Source organism: Bemisia tabaci, unplaced genomic scaffold, assembly GCF_918797505.1.
Source record: "Bemisia tabaci unplaced genomic scaffold, PGI_BMITA_v3".
Lineage (NCBI taxonomy): Eukaryota > Metazoa > Arthropoda > Insecta > Hemiptera > Aleyrodidae > Bemisia > Bemisia tabaci.
In genome coordinates, this window is record NW_027311812.1 from 8,098 (window position 1) to 24,502 (window position 16,405).

Genomic DNA, 16,405 nt, shown 5'->3' on the forward strand with positions numbered 1-16,405 from the left:
ACCACAACTCGACTCCGGATCTAACCTAGCACACGTAACTTATTACTCCGCGCGTGAAAGGGCATATCTTGACTCCGGCCGAAAATAAAGGAAGAAACAACAAACTGACCCCTTACTAACTTAACCTAAACCGAAGGTAACTTATTACTCCGCGCGTGAAAGGGCATATCTTGACTCCGTCTGCGAAAAACCACAAACTGACTCCCTACTAACTTAACCTAAGCCGAGGGTAACTAACCTTATTACTCCGCGCGTGAAAGGGCATATCTTGACTCCGTCTGCGAAAAACCACAAACTGACTCCCTACTAACTTAACCTAAGCCGAGGGTAACTTATTACTCCGCGCGTGAAAGGGCATATCTTGACTCCGTCTGCGAAAAACCACAAACTGACTCCCTACTAACTTAACCTAAGCCGAAGGTAACTTATTACTCCGCGCGTGAAAGGGCATATCTTGACTCCGTCTGCGAAAAACCACAAACTGACTCCCTACTAACTTAACCTAAGCCGAAGGTAACTTATTACTCCGCGCGTGAAAGGGCATATCTTGACTCCGTCTGCGAAAGAAACCACAAACTGACTCCCTACTAACTTAACCTAAGCCGAAGGTAACTTATTACTCCGCGCGTGAAAGGGCATATCTTGACTCCGTCTGCGAAAAACCACAAACTGACTCCCTACTAACTTAACCTAAGCCGAAGGTAACTTATTACTCCGCGCGTAAAAGGGCATATCTTGACTCCGTCTGCGAAAAACCACAAACTGACTCCCTACTAACTTAACCTAAGCCGAAGGTAACTTATTACTCCGCGCGTGAAAGGGCATATCTTGACTCCGGCCGAAAATATAGAAAGAAACCACAAACTGACCCCTATAACTTAACCTAACCGAAGGTAACTTATTACTCCGCGCGTGAAAGGGCATATCTTGACTCCGGCCGAAAATATAGAAAGAAACCACAAACTGACCCCTTACTAACTTAACCTAAACCGAAGGTAACTTATTACTCCGCGCGTGAAAGGGCATATCTTGACTCCGGTCGGAAAAAAAACCCTAACCCGCAACCTAACCTTACCTAACCTAAGCTAGAGGTAACTTCTTACTCCCCGCGCGCAAGCGTCTCTCTTGACTCCGGTCGGAAAAAAAATACCAACCCGACTACTCACTAACCTAACCTAAGCTAGAGGTAACTTATGACTCCGCGCCCTCCAGCGTCTCTATTGACTCCGCCTTAAGGGGGGATGGGGAGGGGAGGGGGGGGACGCACTACTTTCATGAAAGTGTGATGCAAGCCTCCGGCAACTTGTTACCCGCTGCGCTAATTGTCATGGAGAAAGAAATAAGGAGAAAGAAAAGAAAGTTAGGTGGAACAGCCTTCGCACACATTCTGAATACACAGCACGACAAATTTCGGGGTTTGGTTTGTACTTCGAACAAAACCAATTTTTATCGATTCCTGGGTCCTGAAGAAGTCCGAAAATCGCCATCTTAACTTCAGGGATATTGGCTGGTGCTCAGGGCGTTGCCATTTTGAATTTTTCAAAATCGAGAGAAACCTTGATTTCATTTTCGCAATTATCTCCTCAATGGCTCATCTCAGGAAAACTACAAAAAAAAACCCCAGCGGAAAGAGCATAAGATTTTCTACCGGAATCATTCTCCTTTGTTTCTTCTAGCTTAATTCTTCGGTTCGAAAATTAACGTTTCCTTCAAAAATTAGCTTTAAAAACGGCCCATTTTTGCTGATATTAATAGGAACTTTGCTTCATATCTGCAGCCACGCTTGTTTAAGAAAAAACCTGTTATCCTCATTGAAAAGAGCGTAAAATTTAATTCTAGAAAACCTACGTCAATAGTTCCTAAATTTGATTTAATCCTGTGAGACAGCAGTTCATTACCTCCGCCCTTACATTGTGATTTTTAGTTACTTATTGAAGAAAACGTTAATATTCGAACCAAAAAATTAAGCTAGATTAAGATTTCGGTAGGAAATCTTACGCTCTTTCCGCTGGTTTTTTTCATTTTTTTTCTTCGTGAGATGAACCGTTGAGGAGATATTTGCAAAAATGTAATCGCGGCTTTTCTCAATTTTGAAAAATTCAAAATGACGGCGCCCTGAGCGCCAGTCAATTTTCCTGAAGTTAATATGGGCATTTTCTGACTTCTTGAGCACCTAGGAATCGAAAAGAAGTTGGTTCGGTTCGAAGGACAGAACCCATGTTAAGCGGTGTTATGCTAGGGTGTTTCATTACTTTCAGTTTTCTTATTCTTTTTTTCCTCCTTGAGAATACTCGCTGCTACCCTTGAGGATACTTCTAAGCAATTCACCGCAAAGTAACTGAAGTTGATTTAACATCCTGGATGTAATAAAGTCGTTCGAGAACTAATATGCTGAATTATATAGCGGCTAATTATTAGCCGCTGAATGAGGCAGTTAGCTTTCCACTATCAAGATGCCACACTAACTGCCTTAGCGGGCAATGCAGCATTTTGTGAGTTCTCGCACGACTTTATTACATCTAAATCGAGTTCAGTTGTTTCCGATGAAGGCAGTCACCTTATGCTTCTGTCTCTTTCTGAAGGCACCAGCATGAGCACGAAGAGGACGCCGACGTCCCCGAGGCCCACGGAACCCCTCCACGTCCATCGGCGGGGACCAGCCAAGGGTCCGGTGACGGAGCGCCTTCGCTGCCTCCCGATTCTCCTCCGCTCCATGTGAATCCATCACCGACTCAATCGCGTCGCCGAGACTGCTGCCCCTACTGCAGCGTCCCGGTTACGAATTTCCTTCGGCACCTCCGGCGGAAGCACATGGGAGAACCCGCCGTGAGGAGGCTATTCGCGATCGCGTACCCCGATGACCCGAAGCGGCAACGCCGAGAGAGGGCCATCATTGGGGAAACCATCAGATCCCGTGGCAACTTCGAACACAACGTCTCCCTCAGGAGCACGGACGCCGATTTCTTCCCGGCGCGGCGGGGCGCCGACTCGGTAGGCGCCCGATCCATGCCAAATTTTAAGGTATGTGAAAATTGCCGCCGATGGTATCGACGCCGCACGTTTCGACGCCACGTCAGCCGATGCCTGCGCCTGCAACCCGAAAGGAGGGAAGACGAGCTGCCGACGATGGAGCGACGGCCGAGTCAGGCCGGCTCGACGCGCCAAGTGCCGCGGGGACTCGTAGTCCACGCAGGTCACGTGAACAGCGCTAGGAGGCTGGAGGAAACCCTGGCGCCGCACTTGCGCCCCGGTCCCGTAACCGAAGCCGGCCTAAGGGACCATGTCATCGTGGGGATGGTGGATCGCTTCTACGAGGGACACCGCCAGCCTCACCATCGGCCCGCCGTCTCCCGCAGGCTGCGAGATGCCGCCGCACTGCTATTAGCGTGCCGCCGCGCCGACCCCGGCATCCGGACCATGTCGGACTGCCTCCGGCCCGGCGCATTCCCGACCGTCCTCGAGGCCGCCCGCCAAATGTCGGGTTACGACGTGGACTCCGGGGACGTCAGGGTGGTCGGCATGCCCGCCCGCTTGAGATGCGTACTTCGCGAATGCCTCTCCTTCCGTCATGCGGAGGTCCTCCAGAGTCGCCACGTCTCCGAGGCGGAACGCGAGCGTGTCCGCACGGAGACTGGCGACTACCAGATCCTGTTGTCAGCCTCCTGGAGGGACCTATTGATGACCAACGCCAGACGAGCTCAAGCGGTGCGGCGCATCGACAACCCGCCCCCGTTGCCCGACGAAGAAGACGTCGCCGCAGTGTTAGCCGCCGCTCGGAATGAGGAGGAGGTGTACTCCTACGCTCTCCGCCTCCAGCCGAGCGTGTGCGATTTCGACCGGCTCTGCCGAGCCCTTATCGCTAGTCTCACGGTTTTCAACCGTCGCAGGGCCGGCGAGGTCGCACGCGCTCGGCTGGCGCAGTTTAGAAACCGACCTAACCCGGACGATATTCCGCCGGAGGCGTTGGAGCGCCTCCCTCATGCCGAGCGGGAGAGCATACAGAGATACCGCGTCTTCTACGTGCACGGGAAACGGGGGCGGCGCGTGCCCGTCCTCCTGACGGCCCGTAACGTCGAGAGCATTGAGCTCCTCGTCCGATGTAGGTACACCCTCGGGATCGTCACCGAGCCGTCGGACGGGGAGCTCTTATTCCCGCGGAACGGGCAGCCCGGCGTCCCGTACGACGCGGCGCGGATCCTACGCGACCTCAGATCGAGGCTACCTCTGATCCGGCCGACCGCGCTGACAACTCTGCAGCTCCGTCAGCAGCTGGGCACTCTGACCTCTATCGTGGGGAGCGAGGCGCTGACCCAACAGGTCAGCGAATTTATGGGCCACGACCCGTCTACCCACAGGCGTCACTACGGGTACCCCGTTCAAGTAGCCGAGCGAGGCACGATCGGGGCCTGCCTCGAGAGGATGACCCGACCGCGGGAGGAGCTGCCGGTTGCCACCACCAGCGCCGCACCTTCGGCCCCCTCCACCTCGGTGCCCGGAGATGCCCGCGAAGTCGAGACCGTCGATTCGACCACCTCGATTATCTCCGTCGACCTACACTCCGAAGAAGAGGTGACGACGCCGGTGGGATCGCCGGTCGCCCCCCGCTCGTCGGGAAGCGGGGAAGTGCCGCCCGACTCACCACCAGAGCCCGAGTGGGCACCGCCCGTGTGGCACCCAAGGGAGATCCCTCGCGAGCCCGAAGCGTCCACGAGTCGCGAGCCCGAAGCGTCCACGAGTCGCGAGACACCGCGAACGCCATGCCCGGCGCCGTCCTCGGTGCAGCCGTCAGCCGCAAGCTCCTTCCGCCGCTGGACCGAGCAGGAGAACGCGGCGATACGTCGGGCATTCCGACTCCACCTTCAAGCCGGCAAACTACCGACCTTCTCCGAGTGCGCCGACGCGAAGAAGACGGAGCCAATCCTAGCCGGCCGAAGCTCGAAGAGCCTCCGCTCTAGGATTAACGAGGCCCTTAAGGGCCGTGTCCACCTCGGGCCGTGAGGTGAGGAGCCTCCTCCGGACCTCTCCGGGCGTGGGTCACGCGAAGGCGGTTCCCTTCTGTGTCTCACACACAACGATCTTCATCCAGTGTCAAACGATTCGTGCCATATTTTTAAAAATTGAACTGTCTGTGTGTAGGTTAGGTTATTCAGTGTCAAACGATTCGTGCCATATTTTTAAAAATTAAACTGTCTGTGTGTAGGTTAGATTATTCAGTGTCAAACGATTCGTGCCACATTTTTTAAAAAATTAAACTGTCTATGTGTAGGTTAGGTTAACTCTAGGCTAGGTTAGGTTAGATTAGCAGGGTCTCTAGTATTTTTAAAATTTGAAGAATCCTGTTATTTTCCTGATTGTTCCTGATATTTTATAGAAAATTCCTCGTTTTTTAATTTTGAAATTTCCTGATATTTTCCTAAATTTTTCGGCGACTCCTGGCCCGGTAGGCAAAAAGCAGTAAGACTTCTCCGATGAGAAGATTTGCGTAAGAAAAATTCCTGATAAAACGTCCGATTTTACCGATTTTCCTGGTATTCTCCTGATTTTTTCCTGATATTTTCCGGTTCTTCCTGATGCTAGACACTCTGGTTAGGTTCCTTTCTCCTTCATCGTGTACCGTCAAAATTAAAAAGCCTGGATGAAATTAGACGTATACAATAATATATCGATACACTTTAGAACACTTAACGCTTTTCTTTCCGAATCCAACTGTGTGCTGCTCCCCCCTTTTTCCTTGATCATCGTCGAATAATAAATAGCGTCAACGAAATGATTCGCCCTACTTATTTTAATTCATTAGATTACCTGTTCGCCTCCATTTTCTCGTGCCGTCATGGTACATATTCGTTTCCTTTCATGGCATGGGATGTTTGGTTGCCACCTTTGGACTGAAGGCACCGTACTCAGTGCCGTGCTAAGGGAAACGCCCCACGAGCCTTCAAACGTTGCCATATTTTCTTCGGAAGAAGAGGAATGTACTGTAAAAATTGTGAGTGTTTTCCATACGCTTATTGAGCCACGTTCGTTTCGCATTTTACCGGAGATATCTGAACATTTCTAGGGAAAATATATATAACTTCCATCCGAAAGAAAAGTTTTATCAGAGAAAAGTCGGCAAAAATTGAAGGTTCGGAGGGTGGCTTCGTCCCTGCCACGGCCTAGCGTTGGAGGGTTTAGTTTTCATTCGTCACTTTCACAAAATCTGCAAGATATGTCCCGCAAACGCCATCGCTTCATCTTCAAATCCATAATTATGGACCTTGAAACTTGGCAACGACGAAATGGGACTAAAGATGATTTCTTGGTCATGAAAGTATAAGGGGCGTCCTACTTTATACCGGAGGGTAACATACTAAAAATTCGGATGAATCCATCAAGAAGGGGCCCATGCCATACTGTTATCTCCAAACTCAAAATGGATCACCAGACAAGGTACGAATTCAAGCATTCTGATACGTATTTTTTTTTTTACCAGAATTTTACGTAGAGCACGAGTCTCGCATCGAAAATTATTGAAATCAACTCCTACCTAACATATTAACGTTTCCATTTTGAAATTGGTTGCGGGACATTTGAACTGCCCGGTCATAAGAAACGCAAGACTCTACGCGAGTCGAATCGCGCCCTACAACAGTTGCGGCAAACTTCTCAATTAAGCATCGTTCCTTTCCTACCCTTTATCCTTCCAAGTGTAAACAATTTGCCATAGCTGAGCCGAAGCGTCAAGATTGAGGTTGTCGTATTTTCGTATCGCAGAGACTGCCACAGTAAGAATGATCAGTGTGCGATTTCACTCACATAGACCATTGAGTTTTCATGAGCGGGAGGTTTAAATTCACGGTCATAAGAAACATTAAATATCTCGATTAAGAGGTAATTTCAGTAATTTTCCAGGGTGTCTAGTAATTTTTAATTTGGAAAAATCCTGACATTTTCCTGATTTTCCTCGTAAAAACTATATTTATTCCGGCTGTAAATGTTCTTATAGGGCCCCCGTGCATATGACTGTATTCAGTTCCAAGAATGTCTGTCGCACAGCGGTCCAAAATGGGGAGACATCGTGAACGAATCAGGATTCACACCGACAATTTTGCTTCCATTTTTAAAAATTTGACCAAGAATCCTGATTTGTTTACGATTCCTCCCCGTTTTGGACCACTGTGCGTTCGAAATTTTTGGAACTGAATACAGTTATATGCAGGGGGGCCCAATAAGAACATTTAAAGCCGAAACTCATCAATTGTGTGAATTTTTCGTCTATTTCACCCGTCTTTTCGCTGTAAAAATGTTGCCCAGACTGATGTCAATTTGGCAACTTTGCCCCCCCCCCCCCCAATTTCTCAAAAACCGTGAGTATGCTCAAGCTACAATTTTTACCAGAGTTTTAGGGTATCAAGCGGTATCGTTTGGGTCCGGTTTCAGAAAAATTCTCGCTGACCAAAATTGTGCCATAAAACGATCGTTTCTGGCGACGCTATTTTCTGGTAAAGTTCTTATGATTACAAACTAGTCTGCCAACTGTCGATGGATTCCATTGTGTGGTGTCCATGCACGTGGGTCGCACAAAATGCAAACAAATTAAGAAAAACGTCAAAACTTTGATAAAAATAGTGATTTGTCTGAGTAGGGGCCACTTTAAAAAGAAGGGAGACCAATATAAACTATGCCAAATAAAATGCAGGCGGGGTAAATGGACGGAAAATTTTGATTCCGCAAAGACGGCGACACTGCGATGAGGCCTTCATTATACGACACAAGCGCCACGGGTGAGAAATTATCGGAAACAAAGTCGGCGCGACGACTCCTACCACGGTAGGCAAAAAGCAGTAAGACTTCTGATATTATCCTGATCGGCCAAAATTCCTGATATTTTACGGTTTTTCGTGATTCATTCTATGCACCCTGTTTTTGATGCTGGATTCGAGTTCCAAGTACGTGAAATTTTGGTCAAGAAACATGTATCAGAATGCTTAATTTCGTACCTTGTCTAGTGGTCCATTGTGAGGTGTAAAACTCCGAAACGTTGCAACGTGACCGAAAAAGGGACCCCCCCCCCCCCCCCCAAACCATGAATCAAAAATTAACTAATGTGGTCTAGGGCTCTCAATGATGATGAATCGAACGCAACTTGCAAAGTTTCAGACAGAGAGGTAGACGGCTCTCGTGTCATTTTTTCTTTTCTGAAATTAAGAAACCAAAAAAAGGGGGAATGTCTAGCGGCGTCTCAAAAAAAAAAAACAAAAAAAACGAGTTACTCGTAGAAAGACTCCTGCTAATTGAAAACTGTAATGAACGTCGCTTTGGCAACCGATGAAAAAAATTTGAATTGTTTTCATTCAAAATATAACCGAAAAACGTACGGAAGGTTAAAAAGAGTTTCATCCCCATACCGTGATAGTCAGTTGCCGAATTAAAGTTACCAGCCACCGGTTGGATCAGGAAACGTTACGTGAGGCTTCCGCCGGTCCACCTGATTTGTAAGTTAGAATTTTATCACTTTTTCCCGCTTTTTAATAGTATTTTTTGACTTGGCGGTAAACTTCTAACCTAAAATCATTCATAGTGCCCGAACTTTCCAAGACTTTCATCCGTGCAGAATCAAAACCTTCCCTGCTGAGGTGCATATTCCATCCCCTGCGACAGCTGCGACTGCGTTCGGCTCCCTTAGTTTTGGTTCTTCTGAATCGTCTTTTTCTTTCAAACGGAAAGATATTTTCCAACTTGTAAATTTTTATTCCATCTACTTTTGATAATTATATCTCTGAAGTGACTCATGACACGGCTCTTTCCCTGCCTCGACTACAGGGTGCCCTGTAGTGCGCCCGGTGATCCCTTTGCTGGTGAGCTCATCTCCGACCCCCCCTCCCCCCCCAAAAAAAAATTTAAAAGAAAATCCTGTTCCGTCAATCCGCAAAAATTAAGGAAATGCCTTAGAGCTGTTCGCTAATATTTAAAGGAAGTCCGCCAATCTACCCCCTCTCCCCCACCCTTTCCTTAAGCGTAACGCCGAAGTAACGATGAGTTGCGACGAAATGACCAGGAACAATAATGTTCAAAGCGTCGATAAATCGTTCTGGTAAATCAATTCGAATTAAATCCTACATCACCTGCATATCCATATGCATATTCACTACAAATAATCCTGCCATCCCCCTGTTTTTCCAGCGTCTCCGTCTGGTGAAGAAGCCCAAAAGAACTGTTGGTGCCCGCCCGCCCCCCTTTTTTGCAGCGTCTCCATCTAGAGAAGAAGCCCAAAAGAACTGTTGGTGCCCGCCCGCCCCCCTTTTTTGCAGCGTCTCCATCTAGAGAAGAAGCCCATAAGAACTGTTGGTGCCCGCCCCCCTTTTTTGCAGCGTCTCCATCTGGTAAAGAGGCCCAAACGAACCGTTGGTGAGGAATAAGAGCGCTTTTCCAGCAATGTAAGTAGAATTGAAATTAACACATTTATTTTTCCTCCTTACCATTGCTGGGGCAAACATTCCTCCGAAACTGTAGCAAGCAAAATTTTTCGAAAAATGGGTCCATAACTTGGCGAATAAATTATCGTCGTCGCCTATTATGTAAAAAATACAACACCACTGAAGCCGTTTCCAAAAGGGAACGAGTATTCTTAAGAAAGTTCTTATTACGTGGACTCTTTCGAAATCCAACATTTAACAATTTATCTCGAACATGAAGCGCTAATAATTTTTGGGCTAATCGTTCCATGAGTGTCAGAGATGATCCTCTAGCTAGTACTAACAGTAAAATAAACTTATTGACGGTTGAAACCGATTGCAAGAGTCTTAGAGTATTTTTAAATATCATTTTTTAACGCGACTTGGAAGAAATCGCAGCTTTTCACAAGCTCATTCGAAAGTGAAAGCTTAATACCGTTTAAAATAATCGTTCCTTGGGTGTGGGAGATGTTTCTCTAGCTAATACAAACTGTAAAATATACTTATTAACAGTTGAATCCTATTGCAAGAGTCTTAGAGTATTTTTAAATATCATTTTTTAACGCGAATTGCCAAAAAATCTTGGTTTTACTTGCTTTGTCGAAACCAAAAGTGGAATAACGTTTAAAATAATCGTTCCTTGAGTGTGGGAGATGTTTCTCTAGCTAATACAAACTGTAAAATATACTTATTAACAGTTGAATCCTATTGCAAGAGTCTTAGAGTATTTTTAAATATCATTTTTTAACGCGACTTGGAAGAAATCGCAGCTTTTCACAAGCTCATTCGAAAGTGAAAGCTTAATACCGTTTAAAATAATCGTTCCTTGGGTGTGGGAGATGTTTCTCTAGCTAATACAAACTGTAAAATATACTTATTAACAGTTGAATCCTATTGCAAGAGTCTTAGAGTATTTTTAAATATCATTTTTTAACGCGAATTGCCAAAAAATCTTGGTTTTACTTGCTTTGTCGAAACCAAAAGTGGAATAACGTTTAAAATAATCGTTCCTTGAGTGTGGGAGATGTTTCTCTAGCTAATACAAACTGTAAAATATACTTATTAACAGTTGAATCCTATTGCAAGAGTCTTAGAGTATTTTTAAATATCATTTTTTAACGCGACTTGGAAGAAATCGCAGCTTTTCACAAGCTCATTCGAAAGTGAAAGCTTAATACCGTTTAAAATAATCGTTCCTTGGGTGTGGGAGATGTTTCTCTAGCTAATACAAACTGTAAAATATACTTATTAACAGTTGAATCCTATTGCAAGAGTCTTAGAGTATTTTTAAATATCATTTTTTAACGCGAATTGCCAAAAAATCTTGGTTTTACTTGCTTTGTCGAAACCAAAAGTGGAATAACGTTTAAAATAATCGTTCCTTGAGTGTGGGAGATGTTTCTCTAGCTAATACAAACTGTAAAATATACTTATTAACAGTTGAATCCTATTGCAAGAGTCTTAGAGTATTTTTAAATATCATTTTTTAACGCGACTTGGAAGAAATCGCAGCTTTTCACAAGCTCATTCGAAAGTGAAAGCTTAATAACGTTTAAAATAATCGTTCCTTGGGTGTGGGAGATGTTTCTCTAGCTAATACAAACTGTAAAATATACTTATTAACAGTTGAATCCTATTGCAAGAGTCTTAGAGTATTTTTAATTTTCATTTTCTTACGCGAATTGCCAAAAAATCTTGGTTTTACTTGCTTTGTCGAAACCAAAAGTGGAATAACGTTTAAAATAATCGTTCCTTGAGTGTGGGAGATGTTTCTCTAGCTAATACAAACTGTAAAATATACTTATTAACAGTTGAATCCTATTGCAAGAGTCTTAGAGTATTTTTAAATATCATTTTTTAACGCGACTTGGCAAGAAATCGCAGTTTTCACAAGCTCATGTCGAAAGTGAAAGCTGTAATAACGTTTAAAATAATCGTTCCTTGAGTGTGGGAGATGTTTCTCTAGCTAATACAAACTGTAAAATATACTTATTAACAGTTGAATCCTATTGCAAGAGTCTTAGAGTATTTTTAAATATCATTTTTTAACGCGAATTGCCAAAAAATCTTGGTTTTACTTGCTTTGTCGAAACCAAAAGTGGAATAACGTTTAAAATAATCGTTCCTTGAGTGTGGGAGATGTTTCTCTAGCTAATACAAACTGTAAAATATACTTATTAACAGTTGAATCCTATTGCAAGAGTCTTAGAGTATTTTTAAATATCATTTTTTAACGCGACTTGGAAGAAATCGCAGCTTTTCACAAGCTCATTCGAAAGTGAAAGCTTAATACCGTTTAAAATAATCGTTCCTTGGGTGTGGGAGATGTTTCTCTAGCTAATACAAACTGTAAAATATACTTATTAACAGTTGAATCCTATTGCAAGAGTCTTAGAGTATTTTTAAATATCATTTTTTAACGCGAATTGCCAAAAAATCTTGGTTTTACTTGCTTTGTCGAAACCAAAAGTGGAATAACGTTTAAAATAATCGTTCCTTGAGTGTGGGAGATGTTTCTCTAGCTAATACAAACTGTAAAATATACTTATTAACAGTTGAATCCTATTGCAAGAGTCTTAGAGTATTTTTAAATATCATTTTTTAACGCGACTTGGAAGAAATCGCAGCTTTTCACAAGCTCATTCGAAAGTGAAAGCTTAATAACGTTTAAAATAATCGTTCCTTGAGTGTGGGAGATGTTTCTCTAGCTACTACAAACTGTAAAATATACTTATTAACAGTTGAATCCTATTGCAAGAGTCTTAGAGTATTTTTAATAATAATTTTACTACGCGAATTGGGAGAAATCGGAATTTTTGACATTTGAAATTGAACTTACAACTCTGATAATTTTAAAAATAATCGTTCCTCGAGTATTAGAGATGTTCCTCCAGCTAATACTAACTGTAAAATATACTTATTGATAGTTTAATCCGTTTCCAAGAGGCAAAGAGAATTTGTAACTGCTATTTTTGAACGCGACGTCCGGAAAATTAACCATTTTTTACAATCTTTCGAACTAGGATCTTAATAACTTTTGGTAAAATTAAGACTTGTCTTGGAGAGTGCTCTTACGTGATATAGTGTACTTTTAAAAATATTTCTTTACGATTGAAACGGTATCCAGGAGGCAAGGAGGCTTCTGGAATAGATTTCTTAGAGGTACCACCTCAGGAATCTTACATTTCAGACGGATCGTACCTTAGAACTTCCTTAAAATCACGGAATGAGAAATAAATTCTTTGAAGCAGTCACAGGCAAGGGAAATTGATATGAAAGACTTACCCAATGTTGGTCACCGGATCTGACAAAAAGTTTTTCATCTATGTTTAAATGGCTGCAGGAGGGGTGTCGGTGTTTAATTTCATCTCTGTGACTAATAAAATTGGCCTAGAAGAAAGAGAAGACAGAGGAAAGTTGTAATATGCAATTTTATTTCGGAAGTCCAATATTTATAGTTTGCTTTCTAACAGTATTTTGTCTCACCTAAAGAGCATTGAGAAATTTCTATTTCTCGATGAAATCACTTTCTTGAGCCCTCATAAGTTACGTATGAACATATCTCATCGATTTCTTGCCTAAATATCAAACTTTTGCAGATTTGTGAAACTATAACCGTCATGAGTCGGTTGCAATAAAATTCTTGTCTGCCAGCAAACTTTCTCTTTCTCTAATGTATCTTAAAGTAGATTTCCTTCACGCTGATACGATTCCCGTGAGTCACCAATACTTTCAATATAGAACATTTTATCTGAATCTGCCGATGTGATGCAGTTTTTTTCTTATTTTAAAATCTTGCATTTAAATGAAATAGGGACTATAAATTTTAAACTTCCACAGTTCGGTAGTCTCATACGGCAAGCGGATGGCCACTTGGCTGGGGTAGGAGGATTTATTTGCAGCTTTGTCCTGGATCAAAGTACGGTGCCTAACTTACATTGGACCGAGTAAATTCAGTAGATTCGAAAGTTTTTACTTTAGAGTCAAATGAGCAAGGATACTCGTTGCTTTTGAGGGTGAAGAATCATTTGCAATTGAAGAGGAGGGCCAAACTCGCGGATTTCAAAACAGGATTTGCGTACGAAATAAGTATCACATTCGATATGAGATTGGACGTATGTACCGAATGTGAAACTTTTCGCACAGCTGAATCAACTTATTTAATCATGTACATTCTTATATTCCCTTCATTGCAAATGACTCCTTCACTGTATTGTCATTTTTTGGTTGGAAGTCCATGGCTTTCAAAGAACATGAACATAATCGATGGAATTCATTTGACACTCGTTCGATCAAAGCCTGATCCAGGGAAGAATCAACTGATCAACTGCAATGAGCTGGTTTACGGAGACACCTGATAAATTAAATCTCCTTTCAAATCAGTATTTCTTGATCGCCTTAGCATTGCTATCTAGTAGTGGTAAGTGTTAAGTGAAATGAGGGATAGTGACTTATCTGGATAGTGACGGTGAGATTCGATGAATGTAAAATTGGTAATCCTTCGACGCTGCATAGCACTTTAAGAAACTTTTGTAGGGGACAGTCACAAGACAATTTTATAAAAAAGGTGATAAAAATCGCGAACTCACTTGCACTATATTAAATTAGTTGGGGCGCGTTTCAGGGTCGAGATGGTCCCATCATCAGCGGGCAGCGAACTCAAGTTAACTCGCTTAGTACTTAGCACTAAAATAACATTGCTGTCGAATTTATATTTCTCCTGCGCTCCTTGGAGGATGCATCCTGATCCATGTTATGTGTCTTTGATTCGTTGCCTTCTTCTTCTCAGTTTGAGCAGAACTATCAAACCAGCAGTAAACTGTTATTTATCGTCCGACACGGACAAAAACAAAAGACCAAAGGGAAGCGTAATCCACACATTGGGGGGGATTCTACTTGCATATCGATGTGGACATCTTGGAACGACGGGAGGAGAAGCTTACATTACGCTAGGTATTCGTAAATTAATAGGGTCGGCGCTAATGTCCTTTCATTTATTTGCCTTTAATTAATAAAATTCGATTGTTTTTGGCCACAACTACCCTACAAATTTCCGGGCGGGCGGCATTAGTTATGTACTTTACACACCAGCAGAATCACCGAAAAGAGGGGCGCAATTGCCTTGAGGAAATTTCTGAGTAATAGTGAAAGCAAAGTAAGAGAGGAGGTAAAACTTCTAGGATTCTAAAATAGTTTTAATTAACATTCTCCGTAGGAAAGCACAGATTTCAAAACGACACTCACTTGTTTTGTTTACCGTTCGAACCGTAGACATAAACTACACCTAGACGGGGCATAATCTTCGACTCCAAGCTGATGAGGTCAACGTTCACAGGGAGGGGTACGACGCCTTCAAGTCAAACGCAGCAATCGGGTGCACATGACACAGAAAACCAACATCACGACATTAAAAGAATTTCAGTGGGTGAAATTGATTTCATATGATTTCGCTTATTCAGTTGTTCCTAGTGGCTCAAATATGGTTTTGTAACAACTGAACAAGGATAATCGATTTTTGAAAGGCCCAAAGTGAGTCGAAAGCCGCAAAAAACGGATTAAAAAGAATTGTGATAACCGAGGGCAAAATTGCATAGGTTGGTGGTTCGGAAAGAACGGAAAATAGTAGCGGGAAATTTGAAAAGTAAACACGGGGGGCAATTTGAAATTTATCCCGCTGGTTGTCTCCAGGATGGAGGGGCTGGGAGGAGAAGGCGCATAAATGAAATTTTTTAAAAAAAAGTGATATGTTACGGGTTTCAAGTACACTTAGTGAATATTCTGTGAGTGGTTCGCTCCTAAATTTCAATTTTTAAGCATCAAAAAGTCGATCGGTACCTTATTTCCGCCTTAAGGATCCATGTTATTTTGAAGCTTCGAATACATATTTCTGGAAAAAGCAAAAGACTTCACTTATGCGCCTTGTCCTCCGAGTTCTTCAATGTATCTTGTCTGTATTCATGAAATTTAACCGAAGTCCACTCTGCCAAGTATTAGTATTGCTGACATCCTGAGAGATGTTTGTGATACATACTTAACAAGGTTTAACAATTCCGTTTCAGCTTCAAACTTAGGCGTCGAATTTTTTATTTCTCACCTCCACTCATAAAACTAAATAGAAAAAATTGTTGGATTTTCTTCTTCTTTTTGTGCTTTTGCATGCTACAATTTCGGAATTTCTATTTCTTCGTCCAACTACATTTCATGCCATTTTTCAGAATTTGTATGTCAGTGCCCCTACAGGATTTTCTTTTACTTTTTTTCTTGTGCTTAAACTGTAAATAACCTAAGTAGACTCTGTTAAGTATTAGTATTGCTGAGATCCTGGGAGATCTTTGTGACACATACTTAGGTAAGTTTAAAAATTCCTTTTCAGCTTAAAACTCAAGCGTCGATTTTTTTTATTCCCCACTTCCACTTATATAACTAATAGTGAAAATGGTTGGATTTTCTTCTTCTATTTGTGCTTTTGCAAGCAACGATTTCGGAAATTATATTTGATTTGTAATTTTCTCATGAGTATATCCGTTAAGAGACTGAGCGATACATACAAAGAGTAAATTACCTTAATCACGAACTGAAAGCAGAAAATTCAGCAGAGGTATCAGTCCTTCTGCATCTCATAGTTGAGTCTTTTCCTTCTCCCGCCAATTAGTGAGGAGCAGACACTCTGTCTTCACTGATTTCAAGGGATGATGATATACTTATTAAACAATAAGGGTTAAGAACTCTGCAAATAGGTGTCATATAGCTTTGATAATTACTGTTGGAGACGTTGAATTCATGGCAGACGTTAGGGGTTTAATTTTATTTAAATTTATTCAATTTGCTTTCAAATGAATTGCAGACATAAGAAAAGATAAAATATTTTATTCAAAAATTAAAACAAAATCACCAATAAACAACATAACATACATACATAACATAAACAACAATAATCTGCCTGGCAAATTGGTATGCAAAACTGTTTCATT

General features: G+C 42.7%; 1 protein-coding gene across 2 annotated transcripts; it reads left to right on the forward strand.

Moving 5' to 3' along the window:
• The first annotated feature begins 251 nt into the window (after positions 1-251).
• Positions 252-11,316, forward strand: LOC109039818 (uncharacterized). Of its 2 annotated transcripts, none has more exons than XM_072306002.1 (2): positions 252-794; positions 996-11,316. In XM_072306002.1, exon 2 carries the CDS (start codon positions 2,812-2,814, stop codon positions 4,996-4,998), a length of 2,187 nt encoding a protein of 728 aa, XP_072162103.1. In that variant the 5' UTR covers positions 252-794; positions 996-2,811; the 3' UTR covers positions 4,999-11,316. The 2 variants fall into 2 exon arrangements, 1 of the variants encoding a protein (XP_072162103.1); XR_011900791.1 differs by lacking the exon at positions 252-794 and having other exon boundaries at positions 894-8,474; positions 9,163-11,316.
• The last annotated feature ends 5,089 nt before the right edge of the window (positions 11,317-16,405 follow it).

What these genes read in the sequence shown, in the direction of transcription:
- LOC109039818 (XM_072306002.1), top strand. Translation starts at nt 2,812, where the DNA reads ATGGGAGAACCCGCCGTGAGGAGGCTATTCGCGATCGCGTACCCCGAT.